The sequence below is a fragment of the Eptatretus burgeri genome, unplaced genomic scaffold, assembly GCF_056783735.1.
Source record: "Eptatretus burgeri isolate ZD-2024b unplaced genomic scaffold, Ebu_testis_v1 Ebu_testis_scaffold_3154, whole genome shotgun sequence".
NCBI lineage: Eukaryota > Metazoa > Chordata > Myxini > Myxiniformes > Myxinidae > Eptatretus > Eptatretus burgeri.
In genome coordinates, this window is record NW_028225102.1 from 583,093 (window position 1) to 610,909 (window position 27,817).

Consider the following 27,817-nt stretch of genomic DNA (forward strand, 5'->3'; position numbering starts at 1 on the left):
TCACCTGTAACCGAGTTCCAGTGAACATGTGATTGCGTTTCTTCCTTCCGTCCACAAATACTTGCAACTTCCTCTCTGAAACCACACAAACAATTTCGATGAAACACAACCACAATTTTCATCAGGTGTAATATCCCAAAGTTTCATCACGGAGTTAAAAATTCCGGGTCAGAAGAGGTCCACAGAGAGTTTATGGAGGTAGTTGGGGGTTGGGTTGGGTGTTGGGAGGGTTGTTGCCCCTCATCAAGAGTTATTCACTTTCTTCTCAGTAACTACACATGTCATTCTGATGAAACCTGACCACAACCTTCAACACACATGATACACCAAAGTTTGTTCACATAATTAACAAAAAATCGGGGTCCAAGAGGGTCTTCGGGGGCATTATTGAATTTTCAAACGATTATGATGATGATTATTATTACTATGGTTCGTGTCACTGTTACTTAATGAATGTCGGATTGTTTATTTATTTGTTTTATTGAGGAATTTTGTTCACATTTTGTAATTTGAATAATAGGCCTTTGTTTTGTTGCTTGTGTTTTCTTTCTCATTGATTTGTGAGATATTATTTCATGATCTCTCAGGAAAAATCATTTTTAATCTGACCCCCGGTTTCTGTCTTTACCTGAAATATTTGTTCTTACTTTTATTTTTATGAGTAAGTGCTAAATATTTTGGGCAAAGAAGGCAAACCTTGACATCGATCAACAGGTAAGGATGGTTGGTGTTCATCAGCTTGATTAAATATACCCCGTGAAAATTTGTCTGCTTAACTAAGTGTTCCATCATTGGTGTTTGTTGCTCGGATGTGAATAAGTTTCTCGTTCGTTTGTGTCAAAGAACCATTTCCTTGGCTTCGGTTCCCACACGATTTAATCAACAAGTAACAGTTATCAGATTTGTTTCCTTACGTTGTCTTTTTATACGTTTCCCCTCATTTATACGATGCCAGTGTTTGTCCCTCCGTTATACGACAGGGACAGTTATTATGATTATTATAAAAAAATTTATTTCTTAATTATTATTATTTTTTGCATGCATAATATTTACATTACTCACTCTCCCTCCGTCCGTCCGTCCGTCCGTCCGTCTGTCTGTCCGTCGATCCATCCATCAATCCATCGATGCATCCATCCATTGATCAATCCATCCATCGATCGATCCATTGATCCATACATCCATTGATTCATCCATCCGTCCATCGATCCATCCATCCGCCATCCATCCATCAAGACCAGACTGTGCAGAGCGTTGGAGCTGCCGAAACAGTCTCCTTGGCTATTGGGCGCAATCCTGGACAGGTCGCCACTCCGACACAGGATACGAGCAAGCTGACACTCATTTTGCCGACCTCGGAAGGATGACAGGTGGAGTCAACCGCACCTGGTATTAATTCAACAGCCAAATAGGATTTGAACCCAGGATCCTAGGATCCCAAGCCCACCACCCCTAACCATTAAGACAACACCAGGCATAAATTATGATTGTGGAAGATATAACGGGATAACTCTGCTCTATGTCTGCTTTTGTAAGTTCCCTTTTGCCGCACCCCACAAATCCCTTGCTCTCCCCTGCCATACATTAAAATAAACCCCATTCTCTGCACCACATACTTTTCCTTACTTGATTGTAAATTAAGCTTTTGTGTTGAAATGTTCCCAGCTCGTTTTCCTGTTTTCTTCCATTGGTCCAGCATGTCTCGCACCCTCGTTCAGCCGGGACGTTATTCCCCAACGATCTGTTTCCTCTCCAGTATGTGCTTAGCAGTTCCGCTCGGCTGCATCTGATCTGGTAAGGTGATGCGGTTTGAGCAAGTGAGTACCGAGGGCATGTTCCCTGGTGATTAGATCGCGTGACCTTGAGGTAAACGGTATTAGTTCCACGGAGGACCCTAAGGCACGTGGTCGAGTTATTGGCGACCTGCCACGTCACGGAGTTATTCTTGTGTGATGACCTGTGATTCCAGAGAGTCTGGTGGGAACCTGACGTAGTTCACCCCCTCGTGGTCTTCGCCTCCGACCCCGGGTCCACAACTATATTTCCAATGAAAATTGTTTGCCAAATGAAATGTTTCATCATTTCTGTTTATTTCAATGACATTTAACACGTTTATTGTTCATGTTTGTCAAAGAACCATTTCCCTGGCTCCCGTTCCCACGTGATTCAATCAACAAGTAACAATTGTCAGATTTCTTTCCTTTTATTATCCCCCACCAACCAACGGAGTTGGCGGGGGATATAGAAATGGGTTCTGTCCGTCCGTCCGTCACACTTCGTTTACGGAGTTTAACTACAAATCCCCTCAAGATATATTTTCGAAATTTGGTTCAGAAATCAAGCAAATGGTGAACTGGAGCCTTTTGATATTTCGAAATTTCCCCCAAAAAAAATTCTCTCACTTTCCATGGGAACAAGTTGGGTATTAAGAAATAATTGAGGTTAACCTTTGTTTCCAGAGCATAGTTGCAAAACTATTAACTATTTCTTGATGAAATTTGGTTCACACATCAAGAATAAATTGAACTGGTGCCTTTTGCTACTTGTCTTCATTTACTATGGCGGGGGATATCGAAGACTTGGTCTCCAACTTATGCTAGTTCCTTTTGTCTTGGAAACTGCACAAACAATTTTGAGGAAACTTGACCACAACCTTCATCAGCCGTGATATCCCAAAGATTGTTCATGACTTTTATAAAAATCTGGACATGAGGGGATTTATGGAATGGTCGCGGGTTTCTCGCAAAATGGGTGTTTGCTGCGACGTTGGTTCATTGGAACATTTTGCTGATTCAGTCCCACGTTGACGTCCTCCTCAGCACCCTGATTCTGGTTGTGAGTGCACAGGTGTATTGACACCATTTACAAAGTCTTTGGTGGGACTCGGCCTGGGATCGAACCGTGAAGACTCATTGGCAAACACCGCAAACGATTCCGACACCGGGTCGAGTTAAAAAATAAAATCTACAATGGCCCGTATGGGGATCGAACCCATGACCTTGGCGTTATCAGCACCACGCTCTAACCACTTGAGCTAACCGGCCATTTCTGAATGTGAAAGTTCACATCCTGAACCTTGTAAGCTCACCTGTAACCGAGCTCCGGGGAGCTCACGTGATGATACACGTCCACAAATACTTGCGACTTCTTCTCTGAAACGAAACAAACAATTTCGATGAAACAGAACCACAATCTTCATCACACGTGATATCCCAAAGTTTCATCACGGAGATAAAAAAATTCGGATCAGAGGAGGTCCACAGAGAGTTTATGGAGGGGGTTGGGAGTTGGGGGGGAGAAGTTGCCCCTCATCAAGAGTTATTCACTTTCTTCTCAGTAACTACACATGTAATTCTGATGAAACTTGGCCACAACATTCAACACCGATGATATACGAAAGTTTGTTCATGCCGTCAAATAAATTGGGCACTCACTGGGGTCAACGGGGGATTTGCCCCAAAATAGGCATTTGCTTTTATCTCAGAAACTACACAAACAATTTCGGTGAAACTTGGCCACAACCTTCATCAGCCGTGATTTACCAAAGTTTGTTCAAGTCATTGATTAAAATCTGGACATGAGGGGATTTATGGAACGGTCGGGGGTTGCTCGCAAAATGGGTCTTTGCAAAAACATTGGTTCATTGGAACGTTTTGCTGATTCTGTCCAACTTTGATGACCTTCTTTGTGTCATGATTCTGCTGGTGAGTAGGCAGTTGTTTTAACACGATTTGGAAAGTCTTTGGTGTGACTCGGCTGGGGTTCGGACCCGGCAGACTCATTGGCAAACAGCCCAAATGATTCTGACACTGGGTCTTGTTAAAAAATAAAATAAATGATTGTCCGTATGGGGATCGAACCATGACCTTGGCGTTATCAGCACCATGCTCTAACCACTTGAGCTAACCAGCCAATTACCATGACTAACGTTCACATTCTGAACCTTGTAAACTCACCTGTAACCGAGCTCCGGGGAGCTCACGTGATGACACACCATCCGTCTGTCCACAAATACTTGCAACTTCTTCTCAGAAACGACACAAACAATTTCGATGAAACAGAACCACAATGTTCATCACACGTGATATCCCAAAGTTTCATCACGGAGATAAAAAAATTCGGGTCAGAGGAGGTCCACAGAGAGTTTATGGAGGGGGTTGGGGGGGGGGAAGTTGCCCCTCATCAAGAGTTATTCACTTTCTTCTCAGTAACTACACACGTCATTCTGATGAAACTTGACCACAACCTTCAACACACATGATACACCAAAGTTTGTTCACATCATTAACAAAAAATCGGGGTCCAAGAGGGTCTTCGGGGGCATTATTGCATTTTCAAATGATTATGATGATTATGATGATGATTATTATTATGGTTGTCTCACTGTTGCTGCATGAATGTGGGAATGTTTATTTATTTGTTTTATTGAGGAATTTTGTTCACATTTTGTCATTTGAATAATAGACCTTTGTTTTCTTGCTGTTGCTTTCTTTCTCATTGATTTGTGAGATATTATTTCATGATCTCTCGTGGAAAATCATTTTTAATATGACTCCCGGTTAATGTCTTTACCTGAAATATTTGGTCTGACTTTTATTTTTTAAAGTAAGTGCAAAATATTTTGGGCAAAGAAGGCAAACCTTGACGTCGATCAACATGTAAGAATGGTTGGTGTTCATCAGCTTGATTAAATATATTCCATGAAAATTTGTCTGCTTAACTCAGTGTTCCATCATTGGTGTTTGTTGCTCCACAGAACTGGATTATCGGGAGGATGTCGGAGAGATCAAGCTGCGGTGCATCGTTTGGGAATGTCAAGATCTCTGACCTTGTTTTGGCAGATGATGCAGTCATCTTTGTGGAGACTGGAGATCCTTTTGGGGGCCCTCGAGGTGCTGAATGAGGAGTCGGAGTCACTGGGATTACGGGTTTCATGGGTTAAAACTAAGATCCAGGCTTTCAATGACATCTTGGATGCTGCTATCCAATCTGTACCTGTTTGTGGTGGGGATGTTGAGGTCACAGAGATTCACTTACCTTGGCAGTGATATTCATGTCTCTGCTGGCTGTGAGTCAGAGGTCAACAGACGTCTGGATCGGGCCTGCGGAGTCATGGATTCATGGGATCATGGAGTGTGGCGCTAACACCAAGCCTGCAAAAAACAGAGAATGACTTCTAAAGCCAAGCTAATTGGAAAAGGTACGATTCCCGACATTTCCCTCCTATAGTTACTTTAAGAAACAATGTTTTATGAAATCACAACCAAGCATCTTAGTTCAGGCCAGCAGATGATCCAGCTCCGTGGTGCAGATAGACCGCTCCCTGGGTGGAGTCCATCCTTAGGGGTCGCTCCAGATGGTCCCCATGGCAGTCGAAGGGTTCCACCTGCACCCTCCTCACCCAGGAAGAGAGAACTACCCGCCCCACAAAGATGGAATCACATGCCAACCTTTCTGTTTTACAAATCTCTCAGTAAAAATCTTCATCCAAAAACTGGTCCAAACCCATGAGCATTTGGTGCACAACCATTTCCAGTTCCATTTTAACATTTTCGTCTTTCTTTTCAAGTTATATATACAAATCATCATCAATCACAGGTATTCGGCACATAGAAGTACACATATTACAGACAAGTGACATATTGGGAGTAGGGGAAGAGAGGGGGGGTTGTACAAGTGGTTGTGGGGAACCAGGGAAAATTGTCCCATTAATTGAAGTGTCCCTTTCCCCTTTTATTGCTAATAGGGCCATCTCAGGTTCGGGTTTGGCTTCGGGCTTCTTGAGTGTTGTCCTTGGATGCCATCCTGAAACACACTTCCGCAAGCCAGCCATAATGGCTGCTTTGATTACAGACAATATGATGAATATTCCAATCAATATGGCCAATCCTTATATGTCCTGCTAGATCATGGAAATATACCATTTAATGATGTCTCGGGTTCTACAAGATAACTCATTCGTATCCTCATATCTATCCTTGTCCCAGTTATCCCTTCATCCCATGTCACACGAGGTGCATAATTATACGTAAGGGTCATATAAGTGTTTTCCCATACACACCTTTCTCATGCAAGTGGTCCCAATGTTACCTTCTTCTGCCCTGCGTACCCTGTCACCACCCATTCCTTGTTTCCCCTACTGTCGACCGACCAAACATTCTGCTCTCTGACATTCTCATAATGCCCTCACTATCTGTTATTGTCCATATTATCACGATTATGCACATGCCAATCAAAAGCACTGCCACATCTGTCATGAACCTCCAGTAACATTTTTTTCAACTTGCAGATTTACTTTCTTTCTCTTTTCCACTTCGTGTATCCTCTTTTGCAATGAGATGCGTGAGTCCATGATTGGCTTACCTTCTCACTTGACAGCTCTGTGGGTAACCAGTAATACCTGGAAGGATCCGGTCCAATGTGTCTTCAGGAAGTTCCTCCTTTTGAACACCTTGTTGTTCACTCAGTCACCGGGCTGGATGCCGTGATGTTCCTCTGCAGCCGGGTCTGGTCACCCTTGTTTGACCGACGAGTCAAATTCTTTCACAACCTTTGTTAGAGCAGCAATGATGCAACCAACAGCCAAAATGGCAGCACACCAACATCCCCCTTTTGCTCGTATGGCCACTTTTGTGAGCCAGACGGGCAAGCACCTTTTTTTCTCTTATTCCCCCACAACCCATTCTCTGATCTGAGATGTTGGCCAAGCCACATAATACAATAACTGCTCCAACATTTTGAAAATGAATACCCTGTACAAATCAATCCATCCATCCATCCATCCATCGAAGCACTTGCGTAAACCCACTTTAAATAAAATCCGTTCCTTGCTCAAAACAAACAAATCGCTGAGTCACCAGGCGAATAGCACTCAAATCCGCTTAACTATCCATCCCGAATCCCTCCATCCTCCACGCCTTGCTCCCGCGTCCCTCCCAACCAGGTCCCTCCACATCGAGCGTATTTTCCATTCCACAATCGCTCTCTGTATCCCGCATCGCTCACCATCCAAAACTTGTCCAATGTCGGTTAAATTGTAACGGCATCGCCCTCAACGCCATTCCTTGACAAGCAAAAGCACGACTCTTCACCGGTCCGGCGGCCGCGATGATTGAAGATGCAGTGAATTTTGCCTGCCTGAATCGATCAAAGGGTTACACTGGGTTGTTTGCCATTGCCTTCCCAGCAGTAGTTTTGTCAAGAATCACATTTCATTTTGATAACATCTTTATGCACGAATCAAATCGAATTTTGGAAACATTACCCTCACAATGCCGGCGATAGCGAGCCTCCTAAATGGACTTCACTTTCATCTCATAAACACACTCAGTGGAGAGGGTTGGCCCATCACATCACACCATTACCTTCACCTCTGATGCATATGCTCACCTGCACCCACCACTTGCTCACCTGAACAAGGCTTGCCCTAAACACGAAAACAAACCCAATTCTGATTTCTGACTCATGTCCCATCGAAGACCTTCACCTCTGATGCATATGCTCACCTGCACCCACCACTTGCTCACCTGAACAAGGCTTTCCCTAAACACGAAAACAAACCCAATTCTGATTTCTGACTCATGTCCCATCGAAGACCTGCACCAAGAGCTCACGAGACACGCATGTCTGCTGCCAAATCCTTGACCACACTTCACTTGCACACCTTGTTCTTGAAATGCACTTTGCCGTTTCAGATCTCATCAAACAAAGCAAATACATATTTTCGCACATCTCTCTCTAACTATAAACCATGGAGGTTCAGAATGTACTAATATGAACACAAAACCTCCCGACAGCAATAACACCAGGAGCTCCACAATCATCACCCACCCGGTTCGCCAACCAGCATAGCGACCCAAGCAAGACCATTCCACATTCTACCGTGTAATTTTAAAACACCTCCACAAAATCCTCCTCACTGTGCATCCCTCCATTCACATACCATGCTTGCAAATCTGTGGAGCAAGGATGCAGTCTCCATGCCCGGCCCAGTTACGCATGCATGACGTCCACAGCCCACAGGCGTCACACACAGAAAATGCTTCTCACCATCGCGAGTGGTTTAAATCATTTTAAGCTCATTCACATTGATTCATTCCTCATTCAAAACATGCCATGGTATAAACTGCCACAGCCAAACTAACCATTCACATTGATGCCAGACATAATATTGTTATGGCTGTGGAAATTCGCAGACCACCATAAAGGGCCTTAGATCAGTTATGACGAGAAGTATTTGTGTAGTTAGATTTCCCCACCGTTGTTTGGAGGGAATTTCCGTGTTCACAGGGCTGTGATCCTTTGAGTTAGCCGTTTTTCTTTTCTCTATCATTATTTTGGACCAATCATCCCCCAACAACCAAATCACCACCACCAACATCATTCCCAAACAACTACAACTCAAACACCACCACCTTCGCCTCTTTACCTCCACAACTCCACCCGCAAACATCGCTTCACCGCCATTCTCAAACGTCGCCCGCCAACAACCAAATCGCCACCACCAACACCGTTCCCAAACCACCGCAGCAAACTCCCACCACCTTCGCCTTTCTACCAAACGTCGTGCCATGGGATGTGAATGGGTTCCTTTCGCCTCGAAAAACGGATCAGGAATGATTCACCCCCACTTTTCTTCCATCCAATGGCTGAGCATCAGGTGGTGTAGCCCCACCTCCGAACCCGCTGTGATCCACAAATTTGCATATGCGCTCCTCCCCCGGCCTATATAAGCGCGAGCACAACTCAGCTCGCGGCAGAGTGTGGCAGTAGCACTGTGTGTCGGCAGGGCAGTGCGTCGGCAGTCAAGTCGGGTCTGGAGAGTGGCAGTCTGGAGTCGGTGGAGCCGTGAGTCTGGAGGGGTCGGACAGAGCTTGAAGAGGGAGACGGCGACAGTGTTGGTGCGGCAGTGTCGGTGGGGCAGAGTCGGGAGACGGAGCTCAAAGCAGATGGGAAAGGCAGACTGAGGCCGATCGACGGAGAGAGCTCACCGGCTACGCCAGGGGCACGAAGCCAGGCGCAGCTACGCTGACATCGCGGCTTGCCCGCCATCGCGCCATGAGGGTTCGGGTAAGACCCTTCGGTCTCGTGGACCTGGCCACTCATCCAGGTTCCACGCACATTTGGTCCACGAACCTGTCTGCCACCCTTGCCTTTGAGGGTGGCTTTTTCCTTTGCTTTTGTGTAAATGCATGTGGTGGTGCCGTTTTATAAGTAGAATTGTCTAAGTGTGCGTGTGAAATAAAGACTTTATTCGGTTGTAATTCTTCATTTGCTTGCTTGGCTGTTCTTATACGTGCATGATTTTCTGTTTGGCTGTAAAATACGTGCTTGTCTGAGTGTGCAATAAATGTGCTTGTTGAACTGTTCCCCGTTTCGTTGCGTCCTTTCCCTTGTTTGAAAGTTCCATCTTGCATCACGGAAGGAATTGGTAGAGGGGTGTAAGCACCCGGTAAATAATCACGTCCGTCGGGGCCGGCGATAACACCGCTCGGTTATCACTGAAGCACAGAACGGACCGCTTCAGCGTTTCGTGTCCTAAGCCGGTCAGCGGCGAGGTACGATCGCCCGGTTAACTACTCGCGCAGGTACTAAGGTAGGTCGAGTTTGGCGAACAACACTATCCTGCACGGGTGGCCAATTGGCACGATTGTGGTGAGGTCGAAAGATCCACCCGTGACGAGCTCCCGGCGTTCTTCCGGGAGGGTCACGACTGAATTGTCCGTTCCGTTGGGCGACACGGTCACGATTCGAGTTACGTGGCCGATCGCATGCTGGGAGGACCGAAATTCGTAACTATATCTTTGTTATGCTCAAAGAATTGTCGTTTTCACCATTGATTACTGTGCACTTGTAATCAACTAATTAAAAATCAACCAATTCCTTGAGCTTCAACCGTTTTCCCCAACAAACGTTAATTTCCTTGTTTCATTCAGTTTTACAACAAAAACATTTCTCTTCCAAAACCAGTCTGTCCACTATTTCAAAGACGAGCCGCCTCGAGCTTATTTTCCCCTTTATCTAATTTCCCACAAAGATGTTTTAATTTTCCCATATCAAAACTATTTTGTTGTCAAATAAAGCTCTAAAATGGGATAAATGGGGGCTGGCGGTACCACTCCTTGAATTATTTTATTTTCCCCAACACACATTGCCATCACAATCCTTACCTGGGATCTCAGGATATATGGACTTATATGGTCGCTCAGTCGATGGGTTAAACAGCTGATTTTGTGTAGCTGGCTGAGACAGCCCCAGCGGTTGGTATGCCGGGTTTGGGGGTGTTAATGCTACTTCCCCCTTATTAGAGTACCCCTGCCCCGGCGCTGCAGACCCCGGGGCAGTTAGGCACTCCTGTCCCGATGTTGTGCACACTGGGGCAGTTGGTGAGCCATGTTCCATTGTTTGGCTTGATGCTGGCTCTGATGCGGCCGCATCCTTAATTCGCCGCTCCGCACCTTCGAGTTGACCCTGAAGCTTTAGCTGCTTCCTCCTGCCATATTCTGAACGCCAGCCAGTTTACTGGCGTTTCCTTCCTGGACAGTTTATGGCATCTCATCAACTCTTCCCGCAGATTCTGCACTACCAGTCGGTCTAAAGACCCGCTATTTGGCCACGGTAAGTCATCCTTAAGCGTCCATTTCGCCCAGCAATCATTTTGCTCCACTGCCACCATCCAAACATTTGGTAAGCAGGTGTATCCCGAGGGGTTCGTTCCCCTCCTCTCGTTTTCCAGATTTGTTTCCCATTGCTATTGTTGAACCCCTCCTGAAGTTGTTCTCGGGTCCGACTCGGCAGCCTTAGCCATATGCCTTCGGCCCTCAAACTCCCCGTTCAAGATCTAAAGTAACCTACCTACCCCTTGATAAACAATAAACAGCTCTCTCTCCAAACATTTACTTTTACCGGTTCTTTTTGGGCGATAACAATGGCAGAGGCAGGGATGATCGAAAACTGGGGTGGGAAAGAGAGTATCTAATTGATAAACTCCCCAGCACAAAGGCTTACCTTATTCAAATTGGTCGCCGGCTTTCTCTCCTTGATCACCACAGGTTCATCCCCACCTCCGCTTCCACTTTGTCTCAGCCGTTTGCTCGCTGCGCCAATTGTCGTACCGTGGATCACCCTTCACCAAGGTATGACAGATGATGTACTTTGAGAGAAAGGCTGTTTATTTTCATTTACCAAGGTATGTGCATCAACTTTTGTTTTTTTTGCTGTTAGGGTTGTTTTAATTATTAAGGTAGTTGTTTTTTAAATTATGCTTTGAAAAATAAAATGTTGAAATGGAAAGATGTGTCGTGCATGCATTTTACTGTAACATGTTGGTGTTAGTTTATGTTATTGCTGTTTTTTTATGTTTACGCTGAATATATATTTTCGCATTTTCATGATAAAATGTTGTAATGGTCCGAAATATACAAGATCTCCTGTTTGTGAACTCATAAAGCATCCATTAATGATTGTTGCTGCTGTTCGGTTTGGAGATATCGGGGAAAATGCGTCCGTTTTAGGTTCCTGAAAATCATGTTTCTTCCACAATCATGATCGGAGGCCATTTTAAAATTAAAATACTTAGGCTTGAGCTTTACACACAACACACTACATGAGCAGTCGAGTTGGCATGCAAAGATGGAGTGCTTTTTTCCCCAAAACAACTTTGTCATACTGTATGTAGGGGAGTTAAATTGCAGTACTGTACTTAATGACATCGTGCCCTAAAGCAGTATTTGGTGCTTTTTGACAAAAAAATGTTGGTTATGATTCGGGAATTTCTTTCGCTGATCAAAAGTAACTTTAAAATGTTAAAAAGTAGTGCTTGTGGTTGCTAAACAACCATCCGGAGCCCGAAGTTATTCGTGCCCGGTGGCCTCAGAACCGGGTGTTTGGATGGAACTCGAGCACTTCCCCTCGTGGTGAAACTCGATCACCAGATCTGTAACAATAGCAAATATCCACCTCCATGCATGGATTTTCAAACACTTACAACACTGCAGATTGAATGTTCCTTTTAATCAGTGAAAACAATCATCACATTTGGCATCGGTAGTGCAAAACATCAATATAATTAACATTTGCATAACAATTAGCTTCAAAAATGAGAAATTACAACTCTGGACAAACTTTGGCCAAGGTTTGGAAGCACGGCTTGACAAGTGCTCTGAGCTAAATATTTACACTGACAAACAATAAAGCCAACACGAACAGGAAAGAAATATTTATAATAAAATTAATAAATAAATAAATTTCAGTCACTTGTTCAAGTAGTGCAGGATCCTGTTGGGCCGCTCAACAGAGTTCAGTGAAACAAGTAACAATTAGTGGAATAACAGAACATTTCAATGGGACGAAAATAAATAAATAAATAAACAAATAAACACAATGTAGTTTCACATTCGAGTGGAGTTCACAACCAGGGTCAGGTAGCTGGCGGAGACATTTCACAACCGAAAACCAAAAACAAAAAGGCATTCGTGTCCGACATGGCGAAGCTTGCAGCATCTTCAGTGTTGTTCATCGTTCACTCCAGACATCTGAAACCAAAACAAAATGTGAAGGAAAGTGACCCCTGACAGGCATTGATAAACCTTGAGAATAAAGAACGTTTCATACAGCATGGTACGTGTGGTCACCTGTGGGTGAGCGGTCTATTTCAACCTCTTCACCATCTTGAGTCTTCCTGTAGACAGGGTTATCAAACCACAGAGTTTTCACTTCCAGGAGCCGCCGCTTCCGGAAAATGTTGAACGCAGCAGCACAAGCCAGAACAAGCACTGAGGGGAGCAGTTTGTTCAGATCAGCTGTGAAATGTCATTGATCACCTGCTTGGCGGCACATTGACAAATCAATGGAAAATTGTCCGAGTCAAGGATGGAACAAAATATACTTACGTAGTGGGACAATTACAGCAGCTGCTACTACTGCAGAAGAGTTGTTTACATTTCCTTGAGGAGCAGGTTCAGCTGAAAGGTAAGAACGCAATGAATTCTGGGAGTAAAGGATGGCTAGTTTCATACAATGTTAGTCTTGAAGTTTTGACAAGCAGGCAGAACGTAGGCCTGAAGTACAATCAGTTGGTAAAGGTGGGTAACACCGGTGGGGAATTAACAAATTTCTCCAAAGAACATGACAACCAACCGATCAAACTAATTAAATATGGCAATTACCTGTGGAGATGGGACGGAGTCGATTCACATCAGCAAATGTTACAGGTTCGATATTGGGTGGTGGAAGCTCCAATAAAAATGAATAAATAAATAAATAATATGATAATGTAAACTCTAAACATGATGACAACCAAAATGGTCAAAACGTCCAGTCATCGTGTTAGAACAACATGGTGTGGACAAGCCAAGAACATCCTGTTCTCCCAACTCGAACTTACAAACCTGCACGGGGAATTTGGTGGAAGGAGACACGTGGTGGCTTGTGTGTTACAGGTACGACTTTCCGCACAGGTGCAAGAGTCGTCTCACCTGTGGAGTCAGGTGACATGTTCAATTCTTGGATGAAATAGTGAAAGGATTAAAAGCTCCTGTTCGACGTTTTACAAACTTCAATTCGAGCTTTTAAACCGAGGAAACGTGTACATGATACCTTTCATTGTCGACGTCATACCGGGAGTTTTCCTTGGGATGTCAGTAGGTGGTACAGGTGCAAGCTTACCTTCACCTGTCGATGCAGGTGTTGAAATCAATGTGAGAACATGACAATGAACACAAACACAATTCAAGGTGTCCACCAAGCAGAAAAAGTGGCATTGTTGAATCACCTCGATTATTTTATATCTGATAATCTTTACTAATAAAAGGCAATGTGTGTGTGTGTGTGTGTGTGTGTGTGCGTGCGTGCGTGCGTGCGTGTGTGTGTGTGTGTGTGTGTGTGTGTGTGTGTGTGTGTGTGTGTGTGTGTGTGTGTGTGTGTGTACATATGTGGGTTTCAGAATGTAGAATGGAGTCCTCCCAGGGTGGCCTCAAGATATCCACCACCATTTCGGTGTGAGGGGTCACGATCCACGGACCAAGATGTGATGTTTTCTGTTTTCAAAGTTTTGTGTCGAGGTCTCTCTCCAGGATCGTTACTGAATCCCCGGAAGGCTTCCAACTGTAGTTCGTTTGCAGTGATATTCCCAGGGATGGTTTTTAATATCTCTGTGAGGTTCTTCATCATCACTGGAACAACTTTGGCATTCTTCAGATTCCAGGATCTTTTCGCTTCATGTTTGAGGTTCTTGGTATTTGATCATTTTCTTGATTTCTGCATCGTTAGTTCATAATCACCGGTATTAACACCTCAATCAGCAAGACCTTCTTCTCTCTTTTTGTACCTAAGCATGATATCTGGTCACCGTGCTTTGTTTTCGATGTTCACGCCCGATGGGATCGTTAGGTCGTACCTGAGTGGTACTTCAACGTTTTCAGTGATTACTTTTGGTTCATTTCCCACAAATTTTCTGGAACTGGAATATCAAAGTTTTTGCAGGTCACGACATGAAGCACCATTCTGCCAAGTGTTGGTCACACAAGGCCTGTCAACTGGTAACATAACATCATCATGGCTGGTAGAGTGTCCTTGACCCGATCTTTGTCCTCTGTCACACGCAGTTGAACATGTGAGGCACCCTTACAACTCCACAAAACGAGCACAGACAAACACTGCTGAGATCCTCACCAATGTCACAGTCAACACCAGAGAATCCTTCCGGACAAATGCATCCATATTTGTCAGGATGGGTGTTCTTACAGGTACCGCCATTCTGGCACGGTGTGTGCCTCCCACAGTAGTCCAAATCTGAGTGCAAAGCAAACACGCTAATCAATGGTAGAGCAAATAAACCTCCTGGAGGATAACAATACAAAAGGATGAGAGACCTTCTGGCATGGTAGAGACCTTTATTGCAAAGCAGACCGCCCCAATTAGTTTCACATCGGCACTGCCAGGGGTCTACGCAGGTGCCGTGTACGCAGCCTGGGTGTGGGACACACTGATCACAAACCTCACCGCTCCAGCCATACTGGCACCTGTTGTTGCAGTTCACAACAAAAGGAAACTTCATGAAAAATAATTTCATCAAACTGCAGTTATTTTCATTTTAAACAAGATGAACCAGATCTCGTCGTTGAACAACAAACAGTAACTCTCTTGAGAGGAAGAGAAAATGTCTACAGTGTAAACAAAACGAAGAAAATCAAATGTAGATCCACTTACCTGCAAGTGCCTGGATGAGAACAAGACCCGTGCTGCAGGTTGCACCCCTGACGGCAAATTGCAGTGAGATAGAAAACAAACTTTTAAAACAATTAATTTTAAAAACCACAAAGAGGGACGTGTGTACTCTGGATACCTGTAACAAAAATTTAAAAACCATCAAAACTTATCATCACATGATCCGTGTTAAACCATCAAAACTTATGACCACATGACCCATGTTAAACCATCAAAACTTATCACAACATGATCCGTGTTAAACCATCAAAACTTATCACAACATGATCCGTGTTAAACCATCAAAACTTATCACAACATGATCCGTGTTAAACCATTAAAACTTATCACAACATGATCTGTGTTAAACCATCAAAACTTATCACAACATGATCCGTGTTAAACCATCAAAACTTATCACAACATGATCCGTGTTAAACCATCAAAACTTATCACAACATGATCCGTGTTAAACCATCAAAACTTATCACCACATGATCCGTGTTAAACCATCAAAACTTATCACAACATGATCCGTGTTAAACCATTAAAACTTATCACGACATGTTCTGTGTTAAACCATTAAAACTTATCACGACATGATCCGTGTTAAACCATTAAAACTTATCACGACATGTTCCGTGTTAAACCATCAAAACTTATCACCACATGATCCGTGTTAAACCATCAAAACTTATCACCACATGATCCGTGTTAAACCATCAAAACTTATCACCACATGATCCATGTTAAACCATCAAAACTTATCACCACATGATCCGTGTTAAACCATCAAAACTTATCACAACATGATCCGTGTTAAACCATCAAAACTTATCACCACATGATCCGTGTTAAACCATCAAAACTTATCACAACATGATCCGTGTTAAACCATCAAAACTTATCACCACATGATCCGTGTTAAACCATCAAAACTTATCACAACATGATCCGTGTTAAACCATCAAAACTTATCACAACATGATCCGTGTTAAACCATCAAAACTTATCACAACATGATCCGTGTTAAACCATCAAAACTTATCACAACATGATCCGTGTTAAACCATCAAAACTTATCACCACATGATCCGTGTTAAACCATCAAAACTTATCACCACATGATCCGTGTTAAACCATCAAAACTTATCACCACATGATCCATGTTAAACCATCAAAACTTATCACCACATGATCCGTGTTAAACCATCAAAACTTATCACAACATGATCCGTGTTAAACCATCAAAACTTATCACCACATGATCCGTGTTAAACCATCAAAACTTATCACCACATGATCCATGTTAAACCATCAAAACTTATCACCACATGATCCGTGTTAAACCATCAAAACTTATCACAACATGATCCGTGTTAAACCATCAAAACTTATCACCACATGATCCGTGTTAAACCATCAAAACTTATCACCACATGATCCGTGTTAAACCATCAAGACAATTTCCTTGTGTAAGATACGAGACCCGACGGAAGGCTCACCTTTCTGGCAGTGCAGACCAGCCCAGCCGACGAGACAAACCTCGTTTCCCACCTCATCACATTCGTAATGCCCAAAGTAGTCATCACGTGGTTTGCACAAGCGTGTGCAGTTCAAACCATAGTAGTTCTCATCGCAAACGACGCGCACATTGCACGATAACTGGATCCTCGGGCCCACGTGGTTTACTCGCTGCCACGTTGGTCCCGGGAACAGAACACCGCGGTGCTTGGCTCGCTCAATCAGCTCTGCACAACAGACGGTCGAGCAGGTCCACGTTACCGAAAATCGATACGATGAGTATGACTGGCCTGCTTAAACAAGGCAAGCCCGGAGCACGAGAATAAAACGTTACGGATCAACAGGGAGATGATAAAACAAGGTTACTTTTTGATGACTGTTACAAAGACGTGACAATTTAAGTGCAGGACTTGAACGTCAAGTCAGTAGAGTGCACACCTCCGCCGGACTGAACGGTTTACGTTTTGTTTCCACCGATAGGACGGATCTGGATTCAGACCTGAACCAAAATCGAATCGGCTTGTTGTTGTCACCTTCCCAATCCATCCACCGAGTTTTGTCATAACTCGTCCACAACTTTTTTGAAATATTGTACAATACAGGAGGAGATCATTTTGAGCCCTTTCTGTCAACGGTGAAGAATTAATGTAAAGATTCCAGTATCTGGATCTGGATCTTCACCAAAATCAATTCGTCCTTGTCACCCACCCAACCTGCCCACCAAGCCTTGTTCGAACCCATCCATAACTTTTTGAGATATCCTGCTCACAGACAGACAGACGACAAAACATCAGTGCAAGGGTGCCAATATTTTTGGCCATGACTATGTATGATGTCAGCAATGAGCGATAGGAAGTAATGGCAGTGAGTATGAGTCATCCCCCCCCCACCACCGAATCATGCTGATGACACGAGCACCTACATAGTGTTAATTGGTATCTGATCACTTCTAAACTGACTTGGACCACTTAGGTGGTCAGTTTAGAGAGCATATTGACTTGGCCTTTGTGCGGCCATGCGCTGAAACCCGATACATCCTGTAGATGCATTTTTGGCACAATGGGTTTGAGGGTGATAAAACAAACAAATTGATGATAATTAAAAATTGGTATTAAAATAAATATATTAAACCTGAAATAAAATGTGCTCAATGTATCTATTTTAAATTATTTAATCATATCTTTCCAGTGAGCCAGATTCAGCATTTCTTATTAAAGTTATGTAAAGGAATTTTTTTTTTTTTTATAAAAGACACCAACAAGTTTGAACGTGGATTTAAGAAGGCGTCCGGATGTATAATCACGAAGGTCGAGTCGCTTCAAAATAATATATCTTCCCAGTCTGGGAGAAGCAGACTGACTTTTAACCTCCATACGATAGAAAGTTATCTTTAATGTCCATTGGAGTTGACCTTTCACGTCATTCCAGCATTCGGCATGTTTTTGGTGCCGGGAAAGAGGATGAACATGTCTGGATTTGAAACATATGTTCCAACTATTGTACCAGGTCAGGCTGAGGATGTCTGAGGAGACCGAAGATAAGCTTCACCTGGAAGATGTCAAGACCAGACAAGCTGGCGCCAGTGCTCGAAAATGATTTAAAACACCAAACTGTGTCTTACTGAACACAAAATTAGAACCAAGATTCTCCATGTCGGGGAGAGATCTGGAACGAGTCTTGTCTGTCCAGAATCTCCGATGCGCATATTAAAGTGTTTGTTTGTTGAATAAATGTTTTTATTGTACAGATGACAATAAAAAATTCTTCGACAATCCCAAAAGTGCGAAAATAGTTTGAACATGATCTGAGAGGAGGCAGAGCACTTACTTCTGGTTCCTCCTTCACCTCGGACCCAGACCTCCACCACCAGCACGTACACTTTCTGCAACAACAAACACATACAGGCCACAACGGAAGCAGTTCTTCGACATTCGTTCGATGGCGTGACCTCCCCAAATACACTACAATTCAATAAATACGAGCCGAAAGGATTCGGAAGTGTTCGACAGAGAAAGAAAAGAGAGAAGCCAAGTCCAAACGACATCACTTAAACGTAAACCCAGAGGCATCAACAACACATGAAGCAAAAACGTTGATTTGAACATCAGCAGCAAGAGAGAAACCTTGAAACTCGACCAAAGTCGCCGCACGTTCACGATTGAAAGGTGTCGGACGTGCGGTGTTAAATGGTGTCCGATCGCCATTCCTCACCGAAAGGTAACCATCTCACCAAAACACTCCACTTGCACACCGAGGAGTGTTCCAACACACAAGTTGGTGGAATAAAAGAGCGCGGAGCCAGCAAGGATTCAAACTATATCATTTAAATATAAAATCTCGAACGAACACGAACCGCTCGGCCAGCTTGGGGCCTTCAGGCCTTCCTGGGAAGAGGACCGAAGGATGTGGGATCGAAGAGAACCTAGTCATGATGGATGAACTACATTTGGCAAGACAGAAGACCGAATTAAAAACCAGAAATCCTTCAAATTTGAATTTCGAAAACACCAAAAGAGAAAGCGGAAACACGTGCGCACGCCGAAGGATTCCAACTTCACCAGAGTTTGGACACTTTCTCTCAAAATTAGACAAACACTCGTTTACAACATCCGGCAACGTCTTGAAACCCTCTAACGAAACACAAAACGTTGAACTACATCAACGTGCATCGGGCTGTTGGAACCCGGACGGATCGCGTGGCACCACGGACCGCGTACCGGCCAGGCGAACTTGAAGCGGACCGAGACGCGGCCGACGTCGTCTCCCGTGAGATTACTCGAATCAAAGACGTTTCCACCGACGACGTGTGTGGATCCACGTCCCAGCACACAGGGAGTGACACCCACCACGTCGGAGGACATCCAGCTCCGAGCCAAGCAAACCCTGAACATGGTGTCAGCAGTAGCGAGTACATTCCGCCCGGACTTGTGGGACCTTTCCGCCGCAGCAAGGACCGTCGAGGAGTTCCCCGTTCGGATTACTGAGGCGCAGAATCTGCAGTTCGAAGGTTCCGGATCCGAGCAACACCTGTGTGGTCGGGGAGGGGGATGCACGCACGCACGCACTCACCATGGGCAAGTGTTGCAACATTGGACGAGAAGAAAATTAGAATCCGAATTCGTACCTCGATTAGAATCCAAATTCGTACCTGGATTAGAATCCAAATTCGTACCTCGATTAGAATCCAAATTCCTACCTCGATTATAATCCAAATTCATACCTCGATTAGAATCCAAATTCCTACCTCGATTAGAATCCAAATTCATAACTCGATTAGAATCCAAATTCGTACCTCGATTAGAATCCAAATTCATAACTCGATTAGAATCCAAATTCGGACCTAGATTAGAATCCAAATTCGGACCTAGATTAGAATCTGAATTTGTACCAAGATTAGAATCTGAATTCGTACCTGGATTTGAATCCAAATTCGTACATAAAAGAGAATCCAAATTCGTACCTGTATTAGAATCCAAATTCGTACCTACATTATAATCCAAATTCGTACCTCGATTAGAATCCAAATTCGTACCTACATTATAATCCAAATTCGTACCTCGATTAGAATCCAAATTCGTACCTACATTATAATCCAAATTAGTACCATTATAATCCAAATTCGTACCTACATTATAATCCAAATTCGTACCTACATTATAATCCAAATTCATACTCAGATTAGAATCCAAATTCGTACCTAGATTGGAATCCAAATTCGTACCTACATTATAATCCAAATTCGTACCTACATTATAATCCAAATTCGTACCTAGATTAGAATCCAAATTTGTACCTACATTATAATCCAAATTTGTACCTACATTATAATCCAAATTCGTACCTAGATTAGAATCCAAATTCGTACCTCGATTAGAATCCAAATTCGTACCTACATTATAATCCAAATTCGTACCTCCATTAGAATCCAAATTCGTACGAAGATTAGAATCCAAATTCGTACCTAGATTAGAATCCAAATTCGTACCTACATTAGAATCCAAATTCGTACCGCGATTAGAATCCAAATTCGTACCGAGATTAGAATCCAAATTCGTACCTACATTATAATCCAAATTCGTACCTAGATTAGAATCCAAATTCGTACCTCGATTAGAATCCAAATTCGTACCGAGATTAGAATCCAAATTCGTACCTGGATTAGAATCCAAATTCGTACCGAGATTAGAATCCAAATTCGTACCGAGATTAGAATCCAAATTCGTACCGAGATTAGAATCCAAATTCGTACGTGGATTAGAATCCAAATTCGTACCTACATTAGAATCCAAATTCGTACGTGGATTAGAATCCAAATTCATACCTACATTATAATCCAAATTCGTACCTAGATTAGAATCCAAATTCGTACCTTGATTAGAATCCATATTCGTACCTACATTAGAATCCATATTCGTACCTACATTAGAATCCAAATTCGTACCTGTATTAGAATCCAAATTCGTACCTCGATTAGAATCCAAATTCGTACCTACATTATAATCCAAATTCGTACCGAGATTAGAATCCAAATTCGTACCTACATTAGAATCCAAATTCGTACCTACATTAGAATCCAAATTCATACTCAGATTAGAATCCAAATTCGTACCTAGATTGGAATCCAAATTCGTACCTACATTATAATCCAAATTCGTACCTACATTATAATCCAAATTCGTACCTACATTATAATCCAAATTCGTACCTAGATTAGAATCCAAATTTGTACCTACATTATAATCCAAATTCGTACCTAGATTAGAATCCAAATTCGTACCTCGATTAGAATCCAAATTCGTACCTACATTATAATCCAAATTCGTACCTAGATTAGAATCCAAATTTGTACCTACATTATAATCCAAATTCGTACCTAGATTAGAATCCAAATTCGTACCTCGATTAGAATCCAAATTCGTACCTACATTATAATCCAAATTCGTACCTCCATTAGAATCCAAATTCGTACGAATATTAGAATCCAAATTCGTACCTAGATTAGAATCCAAATTCGTACCTACATTAGAATCCAAATTCGTACCGCGATTAGAATCCAAATTCGTACCGAGATTAGAATCCAAATTCGTACCTACATTATAATCCAAATTCGTACCTAGATTAGAATCCAAATTCGTACCTTGATTAGAATCCAAATTCTTACCTAGATTAGAATCTAAATTCGTACCTTGATTAGAATCCAAATTCGTACCCAGATTAGAATCCAAATTCGTACCTAGATTATAATCCAAATTCGTACCGAGATTACAATCCAAATTCGTGCCAAGATTAGAATCCAAATTCGTACCTCGATTAGAATCCAAATTCGTACCTACATTAGAATCCAAATTCGTACGTGGATTAGAATCCAAATTCATACCTACATTATAATCCAAATTCGTACCTAGGTTAGAATCCAAATTCGTACCTTGATTAGAATCCATATTCGTACCTACATTATAATCCAAATTCGTACCTAGATTAGAATCCAAATTCGTACCTCGATTAGAATCCAAATTCGTACCTACATTATAATCCAAATTCGTACCGAGATTAGAATCCAAATTCGTACCTAGATTAGAATCCAAATTCGTACCTCGATTAGAATCCAAATTCGTACCGAGATTAGAATCCAAATTCGTACCGAGATTAGAATCCAAATTCGTACCGAGATTAGAATCCAAATTCGTACCTACATTAGAATCCAAATTCGTACCGCGATTAGAATCCAAATTCGTACCTCGATTAGAATCCAAATTCATGACTCGATTAGAATTCAAATTCGTACCTAGATTAGAATCCAAATTCATACCTCGATTATAATCCAAATTCGTACCTAGATTAGAATCCAAATTCGTACCTACATTATAATCCAAATTCGTACCTACATTATAATCCAAATTCGTACCTCGATGAGAATCCAAATTCGTACCTACATTATAATCCAAATTCGTACCTAGATTAGAATCCAAATTTGTACCTACATTATAATCCAAATTCGTACCTAGATTAGAATCCAAATTCGTACCTCGATTAGAATCCAAATTCGTACCTACATTATAATCCAAATTCGTACCTCCATTAGAATCCAAATTCGTACGAATATTAGAATCCAAATTCGTACCTAGATTAGAATCCAAATTCGTACCTACATTAGAATCCAAATTCGTACCGCGATTAGAATCCAAATTCGTACCGAGATTAGAATCCAAATTCGTACCTACATTATAATCCAAATTCGTACCTAGATTAGAATCCAAATTCGTACCTTGATTAGAATCCATATTCGTACCTAGATTAGAATCCAAAATCGTACCTTTATTGGAATCCATATTCGTACCGAGATTAGAATCCAAATTCGTACCGAGATTAGAATCCAAATTCGTAACGAGATTAGCATCCAAATTCGTACGTGGATTAGAATCCAAATTCGTACGTGGATTAGAATCCAAATTCGTACCTACATTAGAATCCAAATTCGTACGTGGATTAGAATCCAAATTCATACCTACATTATAATCCAAATTCGTACCTAGATTAGAATCCAAATTCGTACCTTGATTAGAATCCAAATTCATACCTACATTAGAATCCATATTCGTACCTACATTAGAATCCAAATTCGTACCTGTATTAGAATCCAAATTCGTACCTACATTATAATCCAAATTCGTACCTCGATTAGAATCCAAATTCGTACCTACATTAGAATCCAAATTCGTACCGAGATTAGAATCCAAATTCGTACCGAGATTATAATCCAAATTCGTACCTGTACGCATGAAGTGAGTATCACAAGGGAATACATTGGCACGGATTGTCGATCCATGACTCCCCTCGTACTTTTCCCCACACACCGCACTTGTCAGTAATGAAGATCTCCACAGGACTTAACCAGCCCTACTCTTTAGACTCTCGGTAGTGTAAGTGTATCATCGGTATTTTCTTTCTTCACAAACTTATTGTCTGATCTCGAACTTCTGCTTTTACCAAAACGTCCTCTTCGAACTCTGTGATTCCCTGCAGGAATTAAAAATAAATAAATAAATCCACTTTAGACGACACCCCTCCTGCAACCACGTGCTTCTCCTGTCACCACGTGCTTCTCCTGTAACCACGTGCTTCTCCTGTAACCACGTGCTTCTCCTGTAACCACGTGCTTCTCCTGTAACAACGTGCTTCTCCTGTAGCCACGTGCTTCTCCTGTCACCAAGTGCTTCTCCTGTAACCACGTGCTTCTCCTGTCACCACGTGCTTCTCCTGTAACCACGTGCTTCTCCTGTAACCACGTGCTTCTCCTGTCACCACGTGCTTCTCCTGTAACAACGTGCTTCTCCTGTAACCACGTGCTTCTCCTGTCACCACGTGCTTCTCCTGTCACCACGTGCTTCTCCTGTCACAACGTGCTTCTCCTGTAACCATTCAGGTTCCCCAGAGGTCAGTTATTTCAATAAGTGTGTGTTCCAGATTAGATTTCCCCACCGAGGTATAACGGGAATTATTCATGTGCCAGGCTGTGCATCTTTGAGTTAGCCGTTATTCTGTTCTATCTTTTATTTCAAACAAACAGCATCTCTTCAACGACACCACCACAACCACGCCACCTCCACCACCACAACAGCATCTCAACAACCACGCCACCCCCACCACAGTGCCAACCACACTACCACCACGCCACCTCCACCACCACAACAGCATTTCAACAACTCCCGCCCCGATATCCCTCCGAACGAGTAAACAGAAGTGACGGTTGGGGCGGGTCCCTCAGAACGGTGTAAAAGAAAAGTTTTTTCCTTACACACCCCTTGATTTAACAAAAAAATTCCTTGCACATACCCGTTGATTTTTATTATTTTTTTCCTTGCAGACACCCATTGATTTAAAAATATATATATATTCCTTGCACACACCGCTTGATTAAAAAAAAATCCTTACACACAACCCTTGATTTTTTTTATTAAAAATTTTGATTTTTTCCCTTGCACACACTCCTTAATTTAAAAAAAAATTCCTTACACACAACCCTTTATTTTTAAAAAAAAATTGATTTTTTTCCCTTGCACACACCCCTTGATTAAAAAAAATCCTTGCACACACTCCTTGTTTTTAAAAAAAAAAAATTTCCCTTGCACACCCCTTGATTTTTGAAAAATAATTTCCTCTTGCACACACCCCTTGATTTTCTTTAAAAAAAAATTTCCCCTTGCACACACCCTTGATAAAAAAATCCCCTTGGACACACCCCTCGATTAAAAAATAAATCCTTGCACAGACCCCATTATTATTATTTTTTTTTTAATTGATTTTTTCCCTTGCACACACCCCTTGATTAAAAAAAAATCCTTGCACACCCCACTTTTTTTATTTCTTTTCCTTGCACACACCCCTTGTTTAAAAAAAAAAATCTTGCATACACCCCTTGATTTTTAAAAGAAATAATTTCCTCTTGCACACACCCCTTGATTTTCTTTTAAAAAAATTTTCCCCTTGCACACACCCTTGATTAAAAAAAAATCCCCTTGGTCACACCCCTCGATTTAAAAAAAAATCCTTGCACACCCCTTGATTTAAAAAAAAAATTTCCCCTTGCACACACCCCTTTATTTAAAAAAATAATCATTGCACACCCCTTTTTTATTACTATTATTTTTTCCTTGCACACACTGCTTGATTTAAAAATAAAATATATTTTCCTTGCACACACCACTTTATTAAAAAAAAATCCTTGCACACACTCCGTTTTTTTTAAATAATAATTTTTCCCCTTGCACACCCCTTCATTTAAAAAGAAAACATCCTTGCACACCCCCCTTGTTTAAAAAAAATATCTTGCATACACCACTTGATTTTTGAAAGAAATAATTTCCTCTTGTACACACCCCTTGATTTTCTTTTAAAACAAATTTTCCCCTTGCACACACCCTTGATTAAAAAAAAAATCCCCTTGGACACACCCCTCGATTAAAAAAAAAATCCTTGCACACCCCTTGATTTTTAAAATAATATTTTTTCCCTTGCATACACCCCTTTATTTAAAAAAATAATCCTTGCACACCCCCATTTTTATTATTATTTTTTCCTTGCACACACCCCTTGATTTAAAAAATATATATTTCCCTTGCACACACTCCTTTATTAAAAAAAATATTCCTTGCACACCCCCCTTGATTTAAAAAAAGTTATTGCACACACCCCTCGATTAAAAAAGAATCCTTGCACATCCCACTTTTTTTATTTCTTTTCCTTGCACACACCCCTTGATTAAAATATATTCAAGCACACAACCCTTGATTGCACACACAACGACCCCAATTCTGCCCAACTTGTGGGGACTTTAACGAACCGGTTGGACAGGCGTGCCGTCCTCGACTGAAGGTGATTCGGGGAGGCATTTTGTAATTTGCTGGTGATAAGACACCGTGAGATCTTAAAGGTCCATCAACGACCAGTGCGGGCAGACAGGTGTTCCAGTTTAACGTCCTTTCAACGGATGGCGCGGCCATCGATGCCTCGCCCTGCACGTGAAACACCAAGGCGGTAGTTTACAGTTGGTAGGGATTCGAACACCGGTTACGTGGCTTCAAGGCGGGTGCACACACCTCGAAGCTGGCTATCCTGCCAACCCAAGTGCATTCATTGTACCTGATTTGTTGTTATGACGATGATTGCACTTCAAGCACTTCCACGTCGTTCTTCTCCATTGACAGGTGAACGTTGTGGGGTTGCACCCAGGTTTACCTGCTTGTTACACCTGGCTCCATATAGCACGTGATCATTCAAATGTTTCATTCAATAAGTGATCAGATTCTTATTTATTTATTTATTTATTTTTAAAAGTAACACAAACAGGTGACCGTGTATGAAGACCGCGGTTCCGAACAAGGCACTCACTCATTTGGTTCACGTTGACCTTGCATCCGGCCACACAATAGGTTTCGACCACAGTGAGACTCCCCCCAACCCCCCCACCCTCAACCCGCCCCACCCCCACCCCGAGATCAAATGTTTCGTAGTTGCACCACCAGTCGAGGAAACAACGGCGGGTCTGAATGGCCAATCAGCTACTGGATACCCGGGAGGTCACGTGCAGCTACGAAGCGTGACAAGGCAATGGGCAGAGATCACGACACTCTGGGTGCGAGACCATGTTACAGTGGCGGCACTTGAGCATGACCTTCCCGAACTTGATCTTTCTCTCACAAGACACACAGGTGTCCCTCCTGATGTTCGTTTTGGGCCGGAAGGTGTGCTGGCACAGTGCGACGTGCACTCTTGGCTCTCCGAACCGGACCCCTTCGGCCCGTGTGGCATCTCGGTCCACGTGTGGCTCCGAGGTCACGGACGGACTCCCGCCGTGGCGAGAGCAGCGGCGCGGCCCGGGAGAAAGTGTGGAGAGCGTTTCAACGTGGCCGCCATCCGGGGAGACGCTTATCTTTGTTGTGGCCAAGATCGATTCACCCTTATCAACCGAGGCCACGAGCCTTCGGCCAAGGAGGTCGATGCTGGACCGCTTGGCAGGGACAGGCGGCCACGTGCTTTTGGCTTCCTGTTCACACAAAGCCGAAGTGGAAGTCGTTTCGGAGTCCGAGTCGGTGCCATCGGACACGCGGTCGGAGACCGAATGAAGTCTCGTTTTCACAGACGGCTCTTCAATGGTCGTCGACCTCGTGGTCTTCCCGAGCCAAGGAGCTTCGCCTCGGCGACCATCGGCCTTGGAGAGTGCGCGGCACAGTTCGGCCCTCGACACAAGGGACTCCCCTTGGTCCCCTTCGAGCACGTCCCGTACCAGCCGCATCTGAAGGTCCAGCTTCTCCGACTCCAGTTCCGCCCTCCGTCTGCGTTTCCCCTCCTGGACGAGCAGCGTCTCGTTCCGCCGCAGCTTCACCTCGAGGGCCGCTCGTTCCGCCGCGGCCTTGTCGAGAGCTTCGCGCCGCCGGGACTCCCGATGCTCGCATTGGGACCAACGGCGCTGGAAATCCTCCGTGAGACGCATCAACTGCACGAACTCCCTCTCAAAGACTTCGCGCAGGAGGCACAACTGGCTGACGATGTCGTCGAACAGCGGTGCGAGCTCAGAACACGACTCCGCCAT

At 43.1% G+C, this 27,817-nt stretch overlaps 2 protein-coding genes, 1 long non-coding RNA gene and 1 other non-coding gene across 6 annotated transcripts; all 4 read right to left on the reverse strand.

Annotated features, from left to right (window-relative positions):
• Nucleotides 1-4: 4 nt before the first annotated feature.
• On the reverse strand, nt 5-9,501 carry LOC147006780 (uncharacterized). The gene is made up of 4 exons (XR_015054615.1): nt 5,265-9,501; nt 5,038-5,153; nt 3,089-3,152; nt 5-75 (listed from the first exon to the last, which is right to left on the reverse strand). It is a non-coding gene; the product is annotated as an uncharacterized LOC147006780 (long non-coding RNA).
• Nucleotides 2,971-3,044, reverse strand: TRNAI-GAU (transfer RNA isoleucine (anticodon GAU)). The gene has a single exon. It is a non-coding gene; the product is annotated as a tRNA-Ile (tRNA).
• Nucleotides 9,502-11,999: 2,498 nt separating the features above from the next.
• On the reverse strand, nt 12,000-26,677 carry LOC147006782 (protein jagged-1-like). Of its 3 annotated transcripts, none has more exons than XM_085867896.1 (12): nt 26,617-26,677; nt 19,446-19,755; nt 18,556-18,610; nt 16,710-16,955; nt 15,208-15,268; nt 14,890-15,020; nt 14,671-14,790; nt 13,597-13,671; nt 13,389-13,475; nt 12,891-12,962; nt 12,633-12,773; nt 12,000-12,533 (listed from the first exon to the last, which is right to left on the reverse strand). In XM_085867896.1, the coding sequence occupies exons 1-12, from the start codon at nt 26,640-26,642 to the stop codon at nt 12,514-12,516; spliced, it is 1,344 nt and encodes a 447-aa protein (XP_085724022.1). In that variant the 5' UTR covers nt 26,643-26,677; the 3' UTR covers nt 12,000-12,513. The 3 variants fall into 3 exon arrangements, with proteins under 3 accessions (XP_085724022.1, XP_085724024.1, XP_085724023.1); XM_085867898.1 differs by having other exon boundaries at nt 23,498-26,677; XM_085867897.1 differs by lacking the exon at nt 14,671-14,790.
• Nucleotides 26,678-26,815: 138 nt separating this feature from the next.
• Nucleotides 26,816-27,817, reverse strand: LOC147006783 (rac GTPase-activating protein 1-like). Its single transcript, XM_085867883.1, has one exon. The coding sequence runs from the start codon at nt 27,815-27,817 to the stop codon at nt 26,816-26,818; it is 1,002 nt and encodes a 333-aa protein (XP_085724009.1).